A 22263-nucleotide genomic window follows, 5' to 3' on the forward strand; every position below is an offset into this window, starting at 1 on the left:
GTTCAAACAGGTGCAGTTAATACAGGTAATGAGTGGAGAACAGTAGGGCTTCTTAAAGAAAAACTAACAGGTCTGTGAGAGCCGGAATTCTTACTGGTTGGTAAGTGATCAAATACTCATGTCATGCAATAAAATGCAAATTAATTATTTAAAAATCATACAATGTGATTTTCTGGATTTTTGATTCCGTCACGCACAGTTGAAGTGTACCTATGATAAAAATTACAGACTTCTACATGCTTTGTAAGTGGGCAAACCTGCAAAATCGGCAGTGTATCAAATATTTGTTCTCCCCACTGTGTGTGTGTGTGTGTGTGTATATATATATATATATATATGTTCATTTTAGGTTAATTGATCTAATTTTGTGTCTTGGGAAAATAGTGATCTGTGACATTGTATTATGCTGAATACCCACATTTTTTGTGTCTATTTGTTAATGAGGGATTTGTTGGCACATTAAGTACAATAGCTAAAATTAGACACTTGGAGTAAGATGCACCCCTCACCCCAGAACTGGCACAGAAGGCCGAGTGGCATGTTGTTACTAGTATTACTATATTTTTAGTTACACTTTATTTTAATTTAATTTGTTACATTTATATAGCGCTAAAGCGCTTTACATAGAAGGGGGGAATCTCCTCAACCACCACCAATGAGGTGTTAAGGTGTTGTTCTTACAGGATAATTATATTTTAAAGTATTTAGTAATACATTTAAGTATTTTCTAAGTGGAGAACTATTAATTAACAAGCATATTGTTAAATTGAGTCAAACTTAATTTATTTGAGGGCAGGAATTCCATCCAATAAATGTGTATGTGAGTGCCCACAGACTAAACACATGCACCCCTCTTCTGCATAATGGTAACCACAAAATTACAGAAACTCCTCTAAATGTCCAACATAACTGAACATTAAACACTAACATAAACTAACAACATCTTTCCCTTTACTGAAAAACACATAAAATAACACTTTAATCCCCAAATTTACTCTCCTAATGCAGTCACTTGCAAAGCATGCTGGGAACTACAGATCCACTGCCTAGTTTGTTCGTTTCACTCAGCAATGTTAAGTTGACTGAAAAAACACTTATTAAGTAACGCTGACAATACTCATTTTTAGTAGAAACAACTAAGTACATTTAAGTTCAAGTAGTTACATGAGTTTTTTAAGTAATGTGAACAAGGATGATTTGAGTGCAACTAACAACAGTGAAAGTACATTTTTTGGAGTGTATAGTAACATATGTAAAAAGGATTTTGGATTTTACATTAATAACATTTTAAATATCTAATTATTAACAAGAACGATATCATTTCCTTTAATAACAATGCCTCATCATCCAGCGCATGCTAAACTTATCTCTAAATATGTTACCATTTAAAAAGCACATTGTTCTTAAGCAGAGCATCTTCTCCCATCATCCTACTTTGTCATTGTATCTGAGAATATAAGCAGATGAAAATGTTCAAATGAGGGCTCTCGTTACATTTCTGGCTCAGTGCTATCCACCCCCTTCATCTCTCCCATGGACATCTGTCAGCAAGCTCAGGTATCATTTTAGAGAGGGAGCGGGAGAGATAGTTGGGTACAGCCCAAGGACCCCTGCCACTTTTGTTTCGACTTGCTGAGGTCTAGCATGGTGCTTCACAGGGCCGTTCAGGCAGCTCGAGAGGGGGATGTGGAGGCTCTGAGGGCCCTGCATGTGTCCGGATGCCTCAGTCCAGCCATCACAGACACCCAGGGAGCTTCACCTGTCCACCATGCTGCTCGCTGTGGCCAACTGGGCTGCCTGGAGTTTTTGGTAAATGAAGCTCGTTTCCCCTGCCACACCTGTACGAGAAATGGAGCTACGGCCGCCCATGATGCTGCTGCCACTGGGCACGTGCGGGAGCTGCAGTGGCTGCTGAGACAGGAGAGGTGTGGGATTGAGGTGAGTGCCATGATGTATTGAGAGACAAATTACAATTGACAGCGGGATTGATGGTGTTCTTTAGGATGGGCTGCTGTGTCAGTTTCCTTTACTGTCAATTACACAGGTCATTGATGATGGATGTACAATGTAAGCAAAAAAGCACCTCTTTTATTAATATCACTGACGGTATAATGGCGGATCAGTGTACTGAAAGGTCATTGTGATGTACTACTTACCATGCCCATAATTCAGACCTCTTCAAACTGGGTATTGGGTGCTGACGTCTGTCTTTGTTTTGGCCTACAGGATCGTGATGGCGAGGGAGCGACAGCCCTGCACCTGGCTGCCAGGTTTGGCCATGCGGAGGCAGTACAGTGGCTGTTGTTTGAGGGAGGCAGTACAGAGGCAGAGACGGATTGTGGAGCTCGACCTGTCCATTACGCTGCAGCCAGCGGAGATCTCACCTCTCTCAAACTGCTCATGTCCAGCTCCCCACGGTGAGGCTCACAGACAGTCACTGACTGGCTAAAAGCTTCCACTTTAATTCACCTTTCAGTACAGTATGTATACTTTGAACCTCTGGCTTGCCAAGTTAGAAGCTTCTCGTAATTTAAAATAGTTAAGCTACAGGCAGACTGCTCTTTTGAAAATGTTGGGTACAAACTACCAAACATCGTTTATTCACCCTCATATCATTTCAGACCCCAGAACACACAAAAAAAATTATTTTTTTTTTGTCCCCATGGAAGTTAAAGGTAACCAAAACTGTTTGGTTACCAGCTTTCTTCAAAATATATTTTGTGTGTGTGTGTTCTGCAGATCACACAGTTTTGGAACGGCATGAGGGTGAGTAATGACAAAATTATTAATTTGAAATCGCAATATATTGGATAAATATCATCAAAATCTGCTGGAACAGTAACAGAGAAACATAAATAAATACAAATTAAAATATAATTTAATGAATGAGTCGAAAACATTTAAGAACCGAACAATTATGAGTCAAAATTAGGACATAAAAACAATGACAAAAGGTCACAATTATGAGATAAACAGTCATAAAATGTCAAATGTTTATCTCATATTTGACTTAGTATTTCAGAATTAATGGCCGGTTTTACAGACAAGGCTTAATTTCAAAGGCTTGTTTATAAAAGCCACTTAAATTGAACTAAGCCTAATCCTGGCTTAATATAGGCCTTGTCTGTAAAACCAGGCCTTAGACTTTTTTTTATTGCATAATTGACTTTGTCTCTCATAATTTTGACTTTTTATTTTGTATTATTATTACTTAGTTTCTCAGTAATTCAGTAACTCAGTAATTTTGACCTTTTATGTCATACTTATAGCACATTATGAGCACATTTTTGGTTATGTGGCGGAAATAGACTTCCATAGAAAAGGGTCCATTTCAGTGTTGTGTTGTTATTGCTACTCATTAGAAAAAGGAACTCAAAACCAGAAAAGCTACATTATTTAAAATGTATGTTTGCGTATGGGCAAAACCATGAGTCATCATGCTTACACAAATTCACATGAAGGCAGCAGTTTAGAGTCATGTTGCCAATTCTTGGGAGCTGTTGCTCTTCAGGGAGGCTGAGAAAAGGTCATCTGACACATGTCAAACCCACCATCTGGGCTCTGTCCTCTATAATACATGAGGAGCCTCTTACCTGCCACATGACGCCACCTGTGTGTTTACTGTACATCTGCACAACCACCAACTTCTACTTAATGATGCAATAGAGCGTATACCTCTTAGCTGTGTTTACATGCAAACAAATAATCTGTATGGGAGCTCAATCTGAATGAAATTTCGATTGGAAGGGGTGGTGTAGACCTGAAATAATCAGATCAATTAACTCTTTTAGAATATTAGAATATTACAATAATTAGCTTCATGCATTTTTTTTTTATCGACACTTGAAGTTTCATTTTAAAAAAAGCAACATTTTGAGCAAACAACTGAGAAAATCATGGATGGGATTCAGAATGATGGAGTAGATTGAGGCCATCAACACCCCCAAAGCTTGCACATTCCTATAGCTCAGCCTGGGTTTACATTTCATTCGGTTTTGATTTATACATCAAATTCCAATCGGAAGTGATTGATTAAATAATTATTAAAGCTACACTGTGTAACTTTTTTAGTCTATTCTTAGCTAAAAACACTTAGTTCTTTCAAAAATATATGTGCTCATTAATGTATATTTACTTCTTTCAAGTAATAAAGTATTCTCGTAAGTTTATAATATGCCATTGAAAATACATAAGGTAATGGGATCTAACGGTGGTCGCCATGTTGCCCCTCCATCTTGAAAGTACATTAGCCAAAGAGGGACATACCCGTAAATTCAAGCTTCGCATTTCGCGTTTTAACCGGTTTTAATACTCGATGGCACTGTACAAAATTCTCTGCCTCGCGCATGTGCGCGTCAACTTGTTCAGACTTGTCTGGTGCATGTGCAGAGAGTTTTCATCTCAGCAGCGTCCAGTAACAGAGTTATACAGAGTTTTCCTGGCTTGTTTATTCCTCAAAAGTCTGTTTTTCCTTGTGTGGTATTTCTGTGCGTTAATAATTCCGTAAGTAATAATAGTTATTGTCATTGTAGATGTGTTTCAGAGTGTGTCATCCAGTAATTCAGTTGATGTCACCTCAGAAGTATTTTTGTGTCAACATACGATAGCGTAATGGCCTATTTGAATAATCATTCAGTTATTTTGTTATCAACAATGTTTATTCGTTTTTAGAAAATATTTGCTTGTAATGTATGTTGATGGAAATATGTATCAGGTCTGATCGGCATATTAACAATTGTTATACAGAGCGCACTGCAGTGCTAACGTTAAAGCGGCGCACACACTTTTGTAACCGGACACCGCTTGTTAGCAGCGGCAGCTCCGCTCCTTTTAATGGAGCTGCATTTAGCGCCTATATATGGTACAATAAGCTCTGGTTTACGGTTACATTATACAAATGTAACGTATAAGTATAGTTATACAGTTCTTGACTGTGTATGTATATTTACCATCCTTATTTGTTCTCTCACAGAAACCACATTTATGTACATATCCACGCAAACCTGTTTATGCCTTGCAATTGGATGACTGAATAAACATTACTATCATCAAAGTTCACTCTGGATTAGCTGCAGTTCTTTCTAGCCGAATAATTAGGCCAGTTGAGTTCCAACCATCCCACTGCGCACAGAATATCCCACAGGCACCGTGTCGAATGTGGACGAGGTCGAACTGGAAGCCATGTTAATCTTGGACTAAATCGGCCACGGTAGGAGTTGAAACGAAATCGGAATTGAGAGGAACAGAAACTAAAATTCACTGGATGGTCATATACCTTTTCACCACTAGATGGGGGAAAATATCACACAGTGTAGCTTTAATAATTGATTAAATTACTTCCTTGAAGTGACCGTTGTTATGTTCCCTTCGCTAACGGACCTGTGGAAGGGCCCCTCGTGAAGGGATTCAGTTGTTCACTTTCGTTTGGAACGCTCCTACAAGTGTCGTCCCGAAATGACCTTCAAGGGTGCACACATGCTTTCTGGAATTTGCACATATGCTGTTTAATGTTGATGATAGCGTTATTATTTTACATATGCATACGCTTACATATGCTATCGCTTGTTTCTGCTTCTTTGCCTGTGGTGTCACGGAAAGACAGAAAATTCCATCAATGGCGGGGAAGCATTGTTAGCCTGGTCTTACCAGACTCCCGTACATTTCATTTGTACAGAGAGCCTGGCCACTCTCCATTGACAAGCGTTTACTTCCTTGAAGGTGGGTACTCTGTTGAAGTTTAAAACTATTGGATCTGCCAAGAGCCACTCTGGATCTGCCATAACCAATCGCTAACATTTGGTTGTGAGGTATGTCATGCGCCGTTCGCCTCTGTTTCTCACATGGAAATCCGTCATAATAACTGTGCAGATTGTGCACGCCACCTCAGTGATAAAACCTAAAACTTGTGCATTCGTATTGTGATTTATTCACAGTGGAGGAGAGAGTTTTGTGATCGGGAATGCATTGCTCACGTGGTCCGTAACATGATTGTATGCTGTAAATAAAATATCATATGCTTGGTAGGATAAAAATAAATGCTGCCGTAAATAATGGCCGAATTCAAATGTTTACGTGCTTTTCTTCTTTTTATTTTTTGAGCGGTGATGAAATATATTGCTCTTGTAAATAGTCTAGAAAGTCTAGAAGTCTAGAAATGCATCCAAATTACAGCGAAGCGCAACCGTACGGTGCTCTGCAGTGGTCAAAAAGGATATAAACAGTAAATTTTGAAGTGATATATTCTTGAAAACTCAGAGATGTGGATTCGGACAGCAATTAAATTACCACACGACATTGGTGTTTGTCTAAAACAGTAGGTCATTCGGCCGGGGATTTTTACGTGGGTGGTGGGAGAAGGACGGCAATAAAATCACTGTCTAGCCCCTGTAAATGATGACAATACCTTCCGACCCCACGAGAAACAATTATCGTCCGAATAGGGCTTCAGCCAACTTCTTCACCACTAACGGAGCGAGCTGGAAAGGCTTTAACTTCTGGATATTCGGCAGCGGTGCCACAACGCAATGAATGGCTTCGCTCGCATCTTTCTCCGCCGCCATTACTGAACTACAACTCAAACTAGCACCAGGGGCGCTGCTAAGGGGGGGAAAGTTGGGACGATTCTAAGAGCCCACCACTTTTGGGGCCCCCAGAGATTGGTTTTATTAGTAGTAACAGCACTAGTAGTAATGTAATAGAAATTATAAATGTATAATCTACGAAACAGTTACAAATATAACTAAATTATGGCTTATTACTGCATTTCCAGCAAAAAATCCGGAAAACCGCTCCACTTATGAACCGCTAACGCTCATGGGTAAAGCGACATTTGCTCAAATCCCACTCCGACATGAAATGTATCTGTACTATAGGCTGCTATATTGTTGTAGCCATTATGAAAAGGTATTTCGTTTTATATTTATGTTTAAATATAATAATGTTATTTTTTTATGTCTATCTATGTTGTCAATCTGTCAATCTATGTTGGTTATGAAAAGTGAACAGCATGAGTGAGAAAGGACACATCGTAAGATGCGCAATGCCAGGAGATATGGAGTGGGTCAGACATGATTTTGACCGCTTCATTAAGTTTTGTTTAGTAGAAAGCCTTTCTTTAAAGTTAATTTCATTTTGTATAAATTTTATCTTAATTTTAATCAATGTTTCATCAGCCAATTGGGGCATTCTGGGTTGAGCGAGCGGAGCTTGATTGGTCAGTATTATTAAATAGCAGACAAAGATTTTGGATAGCTAGGTTGGTGCTGTAGGGGGCCCAACATCATATTCTTTCATAGGGCCCAAAATTGCTAGCGGCTCCCCTGACTAGCACACAACATCAACGTCATTGTTCTTAGCCACTCCCTCTGTTCGCTGATTGGACCGGTAAAAATTTGTTCGGAGAAAACCTAAGAATATATCGCAGACCCAGGTGGAGTACTGAAGGAAAATTAAAATAAAGCGGAAGTACGTAGGAGGGCGGAGCCAGGCTAAAGCATTGTCTCATAAATGACGGAAAATTCCATCAATGGCGGGGAAAGAGTTAAGCATGTTAACAATTTAACTTGACAATTTAACAATAGCCTACTTTATGCGCAGCGCTGTGATGCGTATATTTCCATACGTTTTACGTCTTGGGTGAATAGTTTGGTCAGTGGAGTTATATGATCTGACATGTAGCCAATGTCAGCTTTCTGTCAGGTTTTTTTTTTCCTCCAGCAAAAAAGACAATTATGAACACAGCGACCGGGCACAGTTTTGTTTGGAATACATGCAATAGGCCTACACATATAAGCGAATTGGATTGTAAATGGATTGTAAATACCTGACACTGCACTGAAATGAGCTGAAATATTATAAATCCTTTCTTAAAAGTCAACTTCAATATAATGCTGTTAGTCTATAGGAACAAAGTCTAATATGTATTATTTTTGCAGGTGTGTGGACTGCCAGACAGGTACTGGGGCCACGCCACTCTATCTAGCCTGTCAGGAAGGGCATCTGCATGTGGTTGAATACCTGGTGAAGGACTGTGGTGCAAATGTCCATGTGCAGGCCAAAGATGGCATGAGTGTGTTGCATGCAGCTGCCCACATGGGACACTATGCCTTGGTGGTCTGGCTGGTGAGTTACAGCTGCTTCGGTCACTTTGGCATGATTTCACTCAGGTTTTATTAAATATATTTGAGCGTATTGTGTTAGAGTTGACTCTGTCTCTGACATGGATCTTTAGGCCTCCTTCACAGATCTGGATCTGTCCTGTCAGGACAAGGACGGAGCCACAGCACTGCACTTCGCCGCTAGCGAGGGCCACCATCGCATCATGGAGCGTCTCTTGCTGATGGGAGCAAAAGCCCTGAGAGACCTCTGGGGTGGAACCCCCCTGCATGATGCAGCAGAGAATGGAGAACTGGAGGTGCCTGTCACTGTTCCTTTAATTCCAATCCCAAATCCTTATCACGATCACTCTGATTATACAGTTTAAGTAGTGTTAGAAATGCTTTCGCAGAGGTTTTGAATGACAGTTGTAATCTCTCGTTCCCTCAGTGCTGCCGAGTGCTGCTGAATAATCACGTCAGCCCACTGGAGAGAGATTCGGATGGGTTTACTGCAGTGGACCTGGCAGAATACAATGGCTATCATGATTGTGCCAGCTTCCTCCGTGATGCTGATGCTCATGTAAGATAATTAGTACTTTCCTCAGCACAGCTTCTTTAACTGCTAGCCAATTTTTTTAATTAGATGAGATGTATTTTACAAAGTTAATTCTGGCCATTTGCATACAGTTTCTATATACACTAATGTTCAAATATGTGGGGGTCAGTAAGAATGTATTTTTATTCAGCAAGGACACATTAAACCAACCAAAAATAACTGTTCCAGCAGATTTCAGTTTAAAATAAATGTTGTTCTTTTGAACTTTATATAAATCAAACAATCCTAAAAATAAAAAAAATCACAAAAATATTAAGCAGCACAACTGTTTTCAACATTAATAATAAGAAATGTTTCTTGAGCAGCAAATCATCATATTAGAATGATTTCTGAAGGATCATGTGACACTGAAGACTGGAGTGATGATGCTGAAAATTCAGCTTTGACATCACAGGAATAAATTACATTTTAAAATATATATTTTTAATTGTAATAATATTTCACAATATTACTGTTGATTAACTGTTGAACTGTGGTTTATTTAAGTTAAATTATGGATACTGTCAAAATCTTACACATTTAAAAGTCAGATTACACACTTGTAAAAAAGTGTTCCATGTTTAATTATAATAGTTAAGTATAGCAATTAAGTACATTTACTCAAGTGCTTTACACCCATTAATATTGCAAACATTGACAGCTGATGTTCTGGGTTTTGGTAATGCTCCACCTTGAAATAGCAAACTGTTACTGCCACCTACGGGCAAACACTCCACTTGTCTAGCATGAATATATTTGAGCTAATGAAATAGTAGCTCATATTGGCTGAGTCATGCTAAAAAAATAGAGGACAAGGAACACATATTAAAGTGCATTTATGTACCCCTTACACTGCGACCAACTGACTCATTCCTGCTGAAGAAGTTCTCCATTATTTATCAGATATGGGACAAGATATTCTTCACAGGAACATCCTATCCAAAGGCTGAACAGATACCTTTAATCCTTTAATAACAGAGGCATCCCTAATTTGGTTATAATTTGATCCACGTCTGCTAAGAGCAAAGGTGTTGACAAGTGTGTATTTATTCTCTTGGATAATTGTCATTGGATAATTCAAGAACACGCAAATCTAATGATTTAATTGCCTGGTCATTTTTGTGCATTTTGTAGACTGATTATTTAGTGAGTGTAGCTGGACATTTTATGTCATCCATAGACAAAAAGGTCAGAATCCAGTCGAGAGATCTGAATGAACTGAATAGTATCAAACACCAATGCTCTCCATAACTCACTAAATATTTATATTTCAGCTCCACCTCCTTTGTCACCCCTTTGCAAAAGGGCATCAGATACGTCATTTGTTCATAAATGAAGTGGAAACTATGTAGCCTAAGCGTCATCCTTTCTTTTGATAGCATAACTACGATGGCATATTAAACCGTTATGGCTGGCCTGACACAAGCTGATTAGCAAGACACTTAGTACTGTCTGGTTGGCGCATGAAGGACCTATCAGCTATCACTCACGCCCCTCTCAGCGCGAGCTCCAGAGCTCCAGGGGTGAGGAGGACGATATAAGATCCTCTGTCTCAGGTGTCAGACAGAGGCTCATAAATGCAGTGAGTGGGTTTGTCAGAGGGCATTTTACTCCCGTGTGCTTGAGACGTTCATGCTCGGTCAATGCATCACAAAGCCGACAAGAGATGTGATGTTCTCACCAGTTTGTGTGCTGAAGTTTTGTTTGGTTACGGTGGCATGGCTTCAGATCTGACAGCTTGTTCTGTGTGAACGGGTCTCCCCATAGGAAAGTGTGAGCAGGACAGTGGGGTTCTTGAAAATAATTATTGCTAGGAGGAATATTTACATATATAAGAGCAGTTTAATTATTACCACAGAAAGCTAATGAAGAAAAGGGCAGACACAATGATAGTGGTAAATTCTAATGTAGGATAATTCAAAACTCACAATATTTGCACTAAAAATCGGTTATTTATAAAGAGCACTTTTAAAAATAATTTATAAAGGACATTTTTCTCTACAGCATATAATCTCCAATTAAATTAAATTTGGCATGAAATAAAAAAAAGTAATTGAATATTATAAAATACAATAGAGCCTGTATGAAGAACCTGTTTAAATAGAATTATGGGGGGGGGGTAATGGTAAAAGACTGTAAAAATGTTACGGTTAAAAACAGTTAACTGGGTAACAGAAACTTTACATACTATATACGGTGAATAACTGTATTAGATCTAACCTTACATTTAATGTAATTTTACAGTAAAATACCGTTAACTTTACAGTTTTTGGAAGTGAAAAGGAACAAGTCGTTGTGTAATTTACAGTGAAAAAAATGTAAATTGACATTCCCAGAATTCCCTGCACGACACTTAACATTTGATGTGTTTCCGTTGAAATAACTGTTTCTTCTTAGTTTTTTCTAATCAATTATGTACTTTAGGGTTTTATGTTACATTTAATGTTGTTAAATTAATATTTATAGCATTTTTTAAATGTCATGTGTCTTACCATGATGGTGTTTAGTGTTTTTGGTGAATGACACTGTGCACCTTCTCTATATTAATATTGTCCTTCTTAAAGCTTCTTGTGATGAGCTTTGATTCATCATGTGACTCTCTGGTTGTCAGTATATATATCAAAGGCATAACCAATATTAGTATTTCAATAGGATTGGTAAAATAATATTATTTCAGTTAAAGAAATACGGCTATGTACTGTAAATATAACTTACATCTGTAAAACCAAAAATGTTGCTACCGTATTTTTTATGGTAAAATTCTTTTTGCCGTAAAATTTACAATGTTGACTGAAAGTAAAAATGTTTCGATATTTAATATAAAATAATTAAGTATATATATAATATAATATAATACAATACAATAGATCCTGCATGAAGTGCCTGCAAATGAATAGAATGGGTGTGATCTGATGCTTAGAACCGCCTGATCTGTTCCTCCTGCATATCTAATCGTCTGTGTAACTGATGTGTATTGACCTCTCTCTTTACTCCCGGTCGGCTGAGGTGCCTGTGACGCAGAGGTATTAAGTGAAGCTTGTTCAAATTTGGCAAATTACTTACGGATAGATACTAATGTGACACCACAACAGAGATTAGAACTGTCTGTTCATACATGTGTATCCATTCACCATCAAGACCTGTTCTTTGATCTTTGCCCTTTTGTGGAACTGAAGTAATTCTCTTACAAGCCATTCAGAACAGCAATAGTGTTTAGTGACTGTAGTTCAGTAAAGAAAGAAAAAGAAAAATGTGCGGAACGCACACTTGTGCTCTGGTGAATTTAAGATGCGTGGCAAGGAACGTGTGCTGAGGAACGTGTGGCAGCCTTTAGACCTTTAAAGTTGTAAAGAACATCGGTTCACCTAATCCCACCCTTGAATTATTCATACTTTACTATGAAGACCTCCTGTCTGTGCTCACTGGTTATAGTGTGCTGATCCTTAAGCATTTGGCCACTGGATGGCTGGAGCACTGATGCTCTCATTACACTCAGCTGTTGACTGGTGAAGGACTGTAAGTTATTTCAGATTTGATCAACTTTCTTTTGCTTTTTATATATTGTATGATGTGGAACCTATTCATTAAATGTGTAGGATTTTATACATTTAATATAAAATAATACTGCTTGGAAAATAATCTTTGAAATATCTTCTAAATAACTATATTGCTTCTTGGACTGAGGAATCATATAAGAGTTTTTTCTTAGGTGTTCTCAGTAATGCTTCGATAAAATGTAAGATCAATATCAGATTGAAAAACAACTGCCTTTGGGAAGATATCAAAAACGTTTTCCCTTTATGGTGAGAATAAGAAAAACTAAAACTTAAAAAATGTAATGTTATCAAGAAAGACTATCAAGCATGACTAATAACATTTCTTATTATAATCAATGTTGAAAACAGTTGTGCTGCTTATGTTTTTCATGATTTTTTGGTGAATAGAAAGTTCAAAAGAACACATTTATTTGAAATAATAATCTTTTGTGACTTTAGAAATTACTTCACTGTCACTTTTGATCAATTTAGTGCATCTTTGTTATTAATTTCTTTTTTTTTTAATGTACGTTAGTGTATGAATTCATGTATGCAGTGCATTGGAAAGGTTGTGTCTTAATTTTCTTCTGCTGTAATGTACTGTAGTCACATTATGAATGTTAAAAATAATTTAGCAAGCTTTAAAAGCAAGGCGAGAGTGGCATAAGAGGCCATAAGAGAAATCAATCACTGCAATTGCAGGTATGGGTCATTTGAACCATCCGATCAGATGACTGAACTCTATAGGCAGTTTTCCTTTGTTAACTAAGTGGGAGGTCTGCTATACTAAACAGTTTGAGCTCCTGTTTCACCCGCTGGGGGCAGATCAGGATGTACATTGTGCTTCAACACCTGTATTTTGTGCCATGTTTACTATGAAGAAATATTCAGAAAAACACTGTTCTCTTTCTGCTTTACTCCAGCAGTCTGCAGATATTGTCCTCATAGAGGAGGAAAGGACCTTGTTTAACACAACCAACCCCTACCAGGACATTAAGAACCAGTCCTGTGACCTTGAACATAGTGGCCGGATGGAAAATAGCAAGGTGATGATTTTTAATTATAATCTTTATTGAGCAAACATGACAAGACACACTTGTTCTTAATCGCTTCGGGTGTTTTGGTGTTCCTAGCAGCCGGTGAATGAAGTGCCTCCCCAACCTCGTCCCTCTCCAGCATGTCTGGATACCTCAACCGCATTACCGGCCTCCTCACAGGCTAAGAAAGATGGAGCTGCTGGAACCCTTCAGCACATGCAAGTGGCTTCTACAGGTGAGAGTGCATGACCCTGCATTTGTTCGGCTCAGGCCAGAGTATATGTTCTTTGACAAAATAAGAAAATATATATCTAAAGTTCACTAATTTTCTGTCTTTGGTGTATAGTTGTAACTTCATTTAACATGAGGAAACACCTTGAGGAAGAGGAGGCGGTTTTATCTCAAAAGTCGATGAAGTCGCTGAGACAAGCAGGAATCACAGCGGTCTTCACTGGACAAACAATAAATGTATGTGCTAGCCTCAACATGAAATCACAATTTACCCTGTTTACTTTCTTATCAGTGCATGTTTCTTCATAAAAAAAAGTTTCTTCATCATTTTTCTCTGCCTCTGAAACATTTTTTTATTTTCAGCTGATGTCACCTAGTATATTTCCACCAGAATTCCAAGGAAACAAAAAATTGAGATTTGAGAAATAAATCTGGAAATATGTGTTATAAACTTGCAATTCAGAGATAAAAGTCAGAATTACGGGATGGTAACTCAGGATTTTGATATATAAACTCGGAATTGTAAGGAATGATGTAAAGAAAAAAGTAAATTATGTATCATAATTATCTTTTTTTATTCTGTTGCAGAAGTAGGATATTTTACAGCATAGGCTTAGACTTATGGTTAGTAATGCAGCCTCTTAAAATCTCGCCAAAATGTAATTTCAGGTTTCAAACCTGAACCTTATTGCCATAATGCACATTTTACTGTTTAAATCATATGCACAAAAAAAACCTTCATTAATGAACATTTTCATCAGGAATTTCATAAGTTTAGCAATTGATTAGAGCTTGACCTCAACTTCCTCGAAAGTGGGTGTCATCAGTGTTTCAAGAGGGGAGTGGTACATTTACATTCAGGTCTGAATGTACGAATGTAAAATATTTTGCAACGGCCCTTTTTTTTCGACTTGTGAATGTGTTTATTTGCAACTGAAGCAGTAGTGATATCATATCACAGAGTTTGTATGCATCTGTTTCCAGAAAGGAGAGAATGGAATTGTTCCGCTTGCAGAGTTGGAAGCAAATCTTGCTGACATTGATTCTCTGATCCCGACTCATGATGAGAATGGGAGGCCCATTGCTGAATGGAAGAGGCAGGTTATGGTGCGCAAGCTTCAGGCTCGACTGCAGAACGAAGACAACCACTGCAGAAAAGTAAACTGCTCAAACCCCTCCAACATAAAACTGCATTGCTAAAATGTCCTTCCATAGCACACTACGTCATACAATATGACAATAACAATTGTTTCATCTTATACAGGACAACAGCGACAAACATGTTGAGGTGGACGGTTGGAGGTATTCCCAAGTACACAATGTAATTTTGGGCCCCTTTGGAGAACTGCTTACCGAAGATGACCTGGTCTACTTGGAGGGACAGATTGAAACGATTTCCCTTCAAAAACGATGCCAGGTCTATGAGCTAGAGCTTGCCCGGCTGGCGGAGGAACTTAGGGCCGTCCTTCCTGCTCCCATCGTTAATATCACCGTCAACACCCAGTGCAAGCAGCTCCTAAACATGGAGGAATCTCTGCCTCTTCCTGTGTGGTACAATCGTATCTCGAATATAGTAAAGAGCATGTCACTGCTCCTGACAAACCTCTCAGAAACAAACGGCGAGGATGGGATCTGTAACACAAATCTGGCGTCGGTCTTCACGTACCAGCCAGAGAGGCAAAGTTCAATCAGAGGACGACGGCAGAAGGTGGAGCTGGAGATCCAGCAGTCAGGCGTTTCTGTGAGAAATTTGAGGTCCAACTTTGAGGGTCAGATAGGGAACATCTACCCATTTTCTGGCCTTTTGAACAACACATCCGACACAAGGCAGCTAAAACTGTCTACATCAACAAATCGAAATGAGCAGTCCATGGGGACAATCCAAAGCAGTGACATTAATCACGTTAATGACAGTGCCATGAAATGCCAACAGGCACTGGGCAAAGATGCAACTAAAGTGATGGAGACCACCTGCTTGCGGAAGGAACGCATCGTTGTCCTTTTTTTGAGCCACTGGAAAAGGTCTGCGTATGCTATATCAATGCGAGCCAAGATGAAACAAGAGCTTGGCACTCTTACAGGAGAAGGAATAACAACTGCAGTATCCAAGCCAGGAACCAGATCACTGTTTCATCTCTACAGGCAAAGAACCGCAATAGACAAGATGATTGGCAACTGGAAGCGTGTCGCCTCAGGGGTCCCATTGCGACAGATCCGGAGCCTCCAGAGGAAACGTGTGACCTACTCACCGGAGCAGTTCCTTCCTCGCGTGGACGGCGCTCCTGTTGCTTACGACAGCCTGACCCTTGACCTGTTCATGCTCGGCTATTTTCACATTCTCGAGCAGGACCTCCCGGCTGAGGAGCGCAAGATGAGGCACCTGTTGTGCTTCGAGGTGTTCGACCACATAGGGAACTTTCCCTGGGAGACAGTCCGAGACTTCCACCGAGCCGTCCTCGTGGACATTGAGGCTGGGAGACGCGAGTGGAAAGATGGTTTCCAGGACATCAAAATGCAATACTTTGGGAAAAGAGAAAATGGGATTTCCAAGGAATCTGTGAAGGATTCTTGTGCTGAGGTTAAAGTTGTGCCGCAGGTAATCATCAAGAATACCATACCAATTGATGGCAGAGATGGAAGCAATGATTTCTCAATGTTTAGTAATGATGAAATTTGTAAATATATTGATCGTAGTTTCACGTTCTGGAAGGAGAAAGAAGCAGAGTTGTTTGATTTTTGAATGCAGTGATGGTTTATACTGTATATGAACACAATGTAATTGATAATTATTTTGAGGCATTTTGAATACAGATAAACTAATGTCAAGAAAGACTATGACTACTGTGTGCTATTGAGTACTTTGTAATGCAGCATCAGGTAAAACTTACCTTATAGGTGATTACATAATGATAAGAATCTGGCCAAAAGAGTCTTACAGCCATGTGCATTCCACAAATTTTGATGTTTGCCCTACATCTCTTTTATAAATAAACCTTTATTTTGTTTGAAAAGTGGTGTTTCTTTCATGAGACGAATCACTTCTGAGTCCCCTACACTCTAAAAAAAAAAGAGGTTCTATATGGCACTAAAATGGGTTCTTGGCTCATAATCATAGGGGAACCTTTGAAGGGATAATTCACCCAAAAACAACATTTTTGTTTATCTGCTTACCCCCAGGGCATCCAAGATGTAGTTGTCTTTGTTTCTTCAGTAGAACACAAATGAAGATTTTTAACTCCAACCGTTGCAGTGTGAGAGTCGTAGAATGCATATCAATGGGGATATTTTAGAGAATGAGAGCAATGAGAGTAAAAACACATATACATAGACGGCTCGTGGCGACACATTGATGTCTTAAGACACGAAACGATCGGTTTCTGCGAGAAACCGAACAGTATTTATGTTTTTTTCTTATCAGACGAATGTCATCTAGTATTCCCAGCGCCATAACTTCCGGCGAATAAGGTCAAAATACTGGCGTGATCAAAGATATATAAACGCAGATGCCTCATTCGACCGATCCGCGCAAGCACTAATGAGGAATCTGTGCATATATCTATGATCGCGCCGGTATTTTGCATGTATTTTGACCTTATTCGCCAAAAGTGATGGCATGGGGATGGCTGATGCAGAGCCATAGAAAAAACGTCTCGGTTACGTATGTAACCCTCGTTCCCTGAGGAGGGAACGGAGACGTACGTTAGTGACTAACGAATGGGGGTTTCGCTTAGAAGCCAATCATCTTCGAGAATTCAACAGCGCCCAATGGCAGTGCCAATGCCATGGGCATGCGGAATTTGCATGCGTAACTCCGCCCCACCTCGTGGGTATATAAGGAAGTACGCTGGCAACATCGCATTATGTTACTGCTGCAGGAGCCAAGACTGAACTCCGCGTTCCAGGCAGCACAGCTGATGTGGCAAAGGAAACGTACGTCTCCGTTCCCTCCTCAGGGAACGAGGGTTACATACGTAACCGAGACGTTCCCTTTCGTTCAGTCACTACGACGTACGTTAGTGACTAACGAATGGGGGTTCCAATACAACAACGCCACTCAGCTGTCGTCCAGTGCCCTGCGTAAGTGTGAGTACCCTGTCGTAAGACTAGTATGGACGAAGGACTCCCACTTATCACAGGATTACCAAGGTACACTGGGAAGCATATCCCAGTGAGGGAATGCCAAGATGCCTACCGTAGGGAGGGCTTAAGAACACACATATGACCCGCTACGGGCTGCATATGGAAGATCTCTAGGGTACCAGCCGAAGGTGGATTTTTAACCCTAGGGGTGGCAGGGACTTGCCAAGGGAAAGACACCTGCTCGCTGAGGAGGCTTACGGTGGAAATACTCGTGTGGGGGTCGCCGGAGGGGAACATGAGGGTCTGGGCTCGAAAGGGCAGACTGAACTGATGTCGGCGTGAGCAGTGCTGGAGGAGCTCAGGGCTCTCGGGGAGCTCACCTGAGGGGAAATATCGCACGTATCCAGTCCTTGGAGTGGAATGGCGAGCAAGCGGAGACACCTGAGCCTGGCCCATTACCGGCCACCCGTAGGGGCGAGTACATAGTCGGACACTGGCTCCACTCGGAGATTGTAGAATCTGGCAAATGTGTTGGGTGTCGCCCAGCCTGCAGCTCTGCAGATGTCTGTTAGCGAGGCGCCATGCGCTAGAGCCCAAGAGGAGGCCACACTCCGGGTGGAGTGTGCCCTCACACCAAGGGGACATGGTCGACCTTGCTGCTGGTAAGCCAAAACAATGGTGTCCACTATCCAGTGAGACAACCTCTGCTTTGAGAGAGCACTTCCCTTCCGCTCTCCACCATAACAGACAAAGAGCTGGTCTGAGGTCCTGAAACATCGCGTACTGTCTACATAGGCGCGGAGAGCGCGTACTGGACAGAGCAATGCCAAGGCTGGGTCTGCCTCCTCCAAAGGCAGCGCTTGCAGGTTCACCACCTGATCTCGGAATGGAGTGGTGGGAACCTTGGGCACATATCCGGGCCGGGGTCTCAGGATCACGTGAGAGTTAGCCGGCCCGAACTCAAGGCACGCTTCGTCAACCGAAAATGCTTGCAGGTCCCCGACCCTCTTAAGCGAGGCCAATGCGGTCAGCAGAGCCGTCTTCATAGACAAGAACTTAATCTCAGCCGACCGCAAAGGCTCAAAGGGAGGCCTCTGCAGAGCACTTAAGACTACTGAGAGGTCCCAAGAGGGAACGAGAGGAGAGCGAGGAGGATTCAGTCTCCTCGCCCCCCTCAGGAACCTGATGATCAGGTCGTGCTGACTTACCTTTTTGTCTCCCAGGAGATCGTGGTAGGCAGATATTGCGGCCACATACACTTTAAGGGTGGAAGGAGACAGCCTTCGCTCCACCCCCTCCTGGAGAAACGATAGCACGGACCCGATCGGGCATTTCCAGGGGTCTTCTTGGCGGGAAGAACACCATGTGACGAAGAGGTTCCACTTCAACGCATAGAGACGTCGCGTAGACTCAGCTCTAGCGGAAGTGATGGTAGCGACCACCGCAGGTGGAAGACTACTCAAACCTGCCGTGTCCCGTCCAGAAGCCACACGTGGAGCTTCCAGAACGCTGGACGCGGGTGCCAAAAGGTGCCCCGTCTCTGAGTGAGGAGGTCCGGTCTCAGAGGAATAGGCCAGGGAGGGGCTGTCGCAAGGAGTATAAGTTCTGGGAACCAGGTCTGGCCGTGCCAATACGGGGCGACCAACATGACCTGCTCCTTGTCCTCCCTGATCTTGCACAGTACCCGTGCAAGAAGGCTCACTGGGGGAAACGCATACTTGCGTAGCCCTGGCGGCCAGCTGTGCGCCAGTGCATCCGTGCCAAGGGTGCCCTTGGTCAGGGAATAATACAGGGAGCAATGGGAAGAGTCCTGGGAGGCAAACAGATCTACCTGTGCGTCGCCGAACCGTTCCCATATCAGCTGGACCGTCTGGGGGTGGAGTCTCCACTCTCCGGGGAGAGGCTGAATCCGTGAGAGCTCGTCGGCTGCACAGTTCAGGTCTCCGGGGATGTGGACAGCACGAAGGGACCTCAGGTGCTTCTGACTCCACAAAACGAGATGGTGGGCGAGTTGAGACATACGGCGGGAGCGTAGACCGCCCTGGTGGTTGATGTACGCTACTACGGCCGTGGTTGATGTACGCTACTACGGCCGTGTTGTCTGTCCTGACTAGTACATGTTGACCCCTCAGCAACGCTCGGAAGCGGTGCAGGGCGAACCGTACTGCCAGTAACTCAAGGCAATTGACATGCAGAAGGCGCTGGGGTCCTATCCAGGAGCCCGCGGCTGCTTGTCCAGTGCACATGGCACCCCAGCCCGTGGATGATGCATCTGTTGATACAACAACATGCCTGGAAACTCGTTCTAAGGACACTCCGGTCCGTAGAAAACTGAGGTTCGACCACGGGGTGAGAGTCTGTAAGCAGGCCCGAGTCACTTGTACCCGGAGCGTGCCAGACCGCCATGCCCATCTCGGGACTCGATCGCGTAGCCAGTGCTGAAGCGGTCTCATATGAAGCAATCCGAGCGGCGTCACCGTGGCTGCAGATGCCATATGCCCCAGGAGCCTCTGAAATAGTTTCAGTGGAACCGCACTCTTGCCCTCGATTTGACGAAGGGAAGTCAGCAGAGACTGCGCGCGCTCGCTCGAAAGCTGCGCGCACATGGCGACCGAGTCGATATCCTACAGACGTACCCGGTGTGGGTTTGCAGCGATGCAGCGTCACCGGCCCGGACATGGGAGGCTGAGGGGCGTCCCGGTGCGGGGGCACGGTTGACTGCTGCGTCCTGACAGAGGAGACCAGGGAAGGACGCACGTTCCACTGGGGTCTGCTCTGCCAGGAGGCTGGCGACAGAGTGGGATGCGAGTGGCGGGACCCGTGGGTGGCGCGCACCGTCATCACCGGACTCTGTGGGCTCAGGGATGGGAGTGTTAATTCTTTCTTTGACCAAAATAGGGTGCTGCTGACCCGGGGGCCAGCAGCTGAACAAAGGATTCTCCCCCGGCCCTCCACCGGGGGAAGGAGTGGTCCTGCTACCATCTCCTCGAAAGAATTTCCCATCCCTGAGCCGTCCGTCTCATGAGCGCCGCTTTGCCTGGCGTTTAGCGGGGCGGCCTGAGGGGACTTGGACGCCTTCCTACGGCTTCCTCCGCGACCCGGCCCGGGTGAAGGCTGCTGCTTGGACCGGGTGGGAGGGGCGGGAGCCTTAGGAGGGCGTCCTCGGCGTGGAGCAGACTGAGGCGACTGTGCCGGCGGCTGGGTGGAGGCAGCAGCTGGCCGCCGGGGCAGTACGTGTTTTATAGCCTCAGTCTGCTTCTGGGCGATTGAGAACTGTTGGGCAAAGTCCTCAACCGCCCCGCCGAAGAGGCCGGCCTGGGATATGGGGGCATCGAGGAACCGGGTCCGCTCGGTGTCCCGCATATCGGCCAGGTTCAGCCACAGGTGACGCTCCTGGACCACTTTTGTGGACATCACTTGACCCAGGGAGCGTGCGGTCACCTTCGTCGCCCGGAGAGCGAGGTCGGTGGCGGCACGCAGCTCATTTAAGAGCCCCGGATCAACTCCACCCTCGTGCATGTCCTTGAGGATCCTGGCCTGGTAGACCTGATGGATCGCCATGGCATGCAACGAAGCGGCAGCCTGCCCCGCGGCTCTGTGCGATTTCGCCACCAAGGTTGATGTGAATCGACAGGCTTTGGAGGGGTGCTTAGGATCACCGCGCCAGGTTGAAGCGCTCTGAGGACACAGTTGCATCGCAACAGAACGTTCAACTGGGGCGACCCCAGTGTACCCTTTAGCTGCCGCCCCATCGAGGACGGAGAAGGCGGAGGAAGTCGCCGAACAGTCACGGGAAGACAACGGGGACTTCCAGGACCGCGCGAGTTCCTCATGAAGCTCAGGAAAGAAAGGTATTGGGGGCGGGGACTGACGGTTGTCAGCGCGCGCTCCCAAAAACCAATCATCGAGCCTAGAGCGTTCGGGACAGGGCGGAGGGTTCCACTCTATCCCTAAGCTCGCGGCTGCCCGAGACAACATGGCTGTCAGCTCTGGGTCCGACTCGGGCAATGCTGGCGCGCCCGAAGGCGGCAGCACAGCCGAGTCATCATCCTCAGAGGACTCGAAGCCCACCTTGTGATGCGGTGACCGACATCGCATCTTCCTTCGGAGCGCCAAACGAGATGCGCGAGGGGGCAGGAGCCGGCCCCGCAATCTGCGTCTGGACACTCGCGGGTTGCAGTGTGCAAGACGGGGGTGTGGCCCGAGGCATGAGTGTCGGGGCTTTGTTCCACACCGTAACCGTCAGGTCACCCTGACCACCAGCCGAAGTACTGGGCCTCTGGCACTCAGTAGATCGGGGTGTGGTAGAGGGGACTCTCACTTCATTACGAAGGTCATGGAGTCTTGACCGCAACACCGCGATGGTCATGTTCCCGCAGTGGGAACATGACTCATCCACAAACGCTGTCTGAGCATGCTGAAAGCCCAAACATATCAGACAGTGTTTGTGCCCATCAGAGGGAGATAACAACCGGCCACACCCAGAAGTACACGGACGAGACATCCTGAAAAGGACGCGTCACGTGTAAGCTCTTTTAGGAGAGGAAGCTTCGCAGAGAACGCCGAAGCGCCCAGGGACCACACACCAGCTGTCTAGCGGACCACTGCGCAGATCAGCAGGCAGGCAGTATGATGATCACTGGAACGCGCCGTAACACAAACGCCTCTGGAAAGCTGCTCGTCTCGAA

General features: G+C 43.6%; 1 protein-coding gene across 1 annotated transcript; it reads left to right on the top strand.

Annotated features, from left to right (window-relative positions):
- Window positions 1-1644: 1644 nt before the first annotated feature.
- espnlb (espin like b) lies at window positions 1645-16235 on the top strand (the record flags this gene model as incomplete). The annotated part of the gene is made up of 10 exons (XM_079820131.1): window positions 1645-1938; window positions 2227-2417; window positions 7935-8121; window positions 8231-8413; window positions 8545-8676; window positions 13151-13273; window positions 13364-13499; window positions 13611-13732; window positions 14480-14653; window positions 14760-16235. 10 exons carry the CDS (start codon window positions 1645-1647, stop codon window positions 16233-16235), a joined length of 3018 nt encoding a protein of 1005 aa, XP_079676257.1.
- Between the last annotated feature and the right edge of the window lie 6028 nt (window positions 16236-22263).

Source organism: Gobio gobio, assembly GCF_949357685.1.
Source record: "Gobio gobio genome assembly, chromosome: 6".
Classification (NCBI taxonomy): domain Eukaryota; kingdom Metazoa; phylum Chordata; class Actinopteri; order Cypriniformes; family Gobionidae; genus Gobio; species Gobio gobio.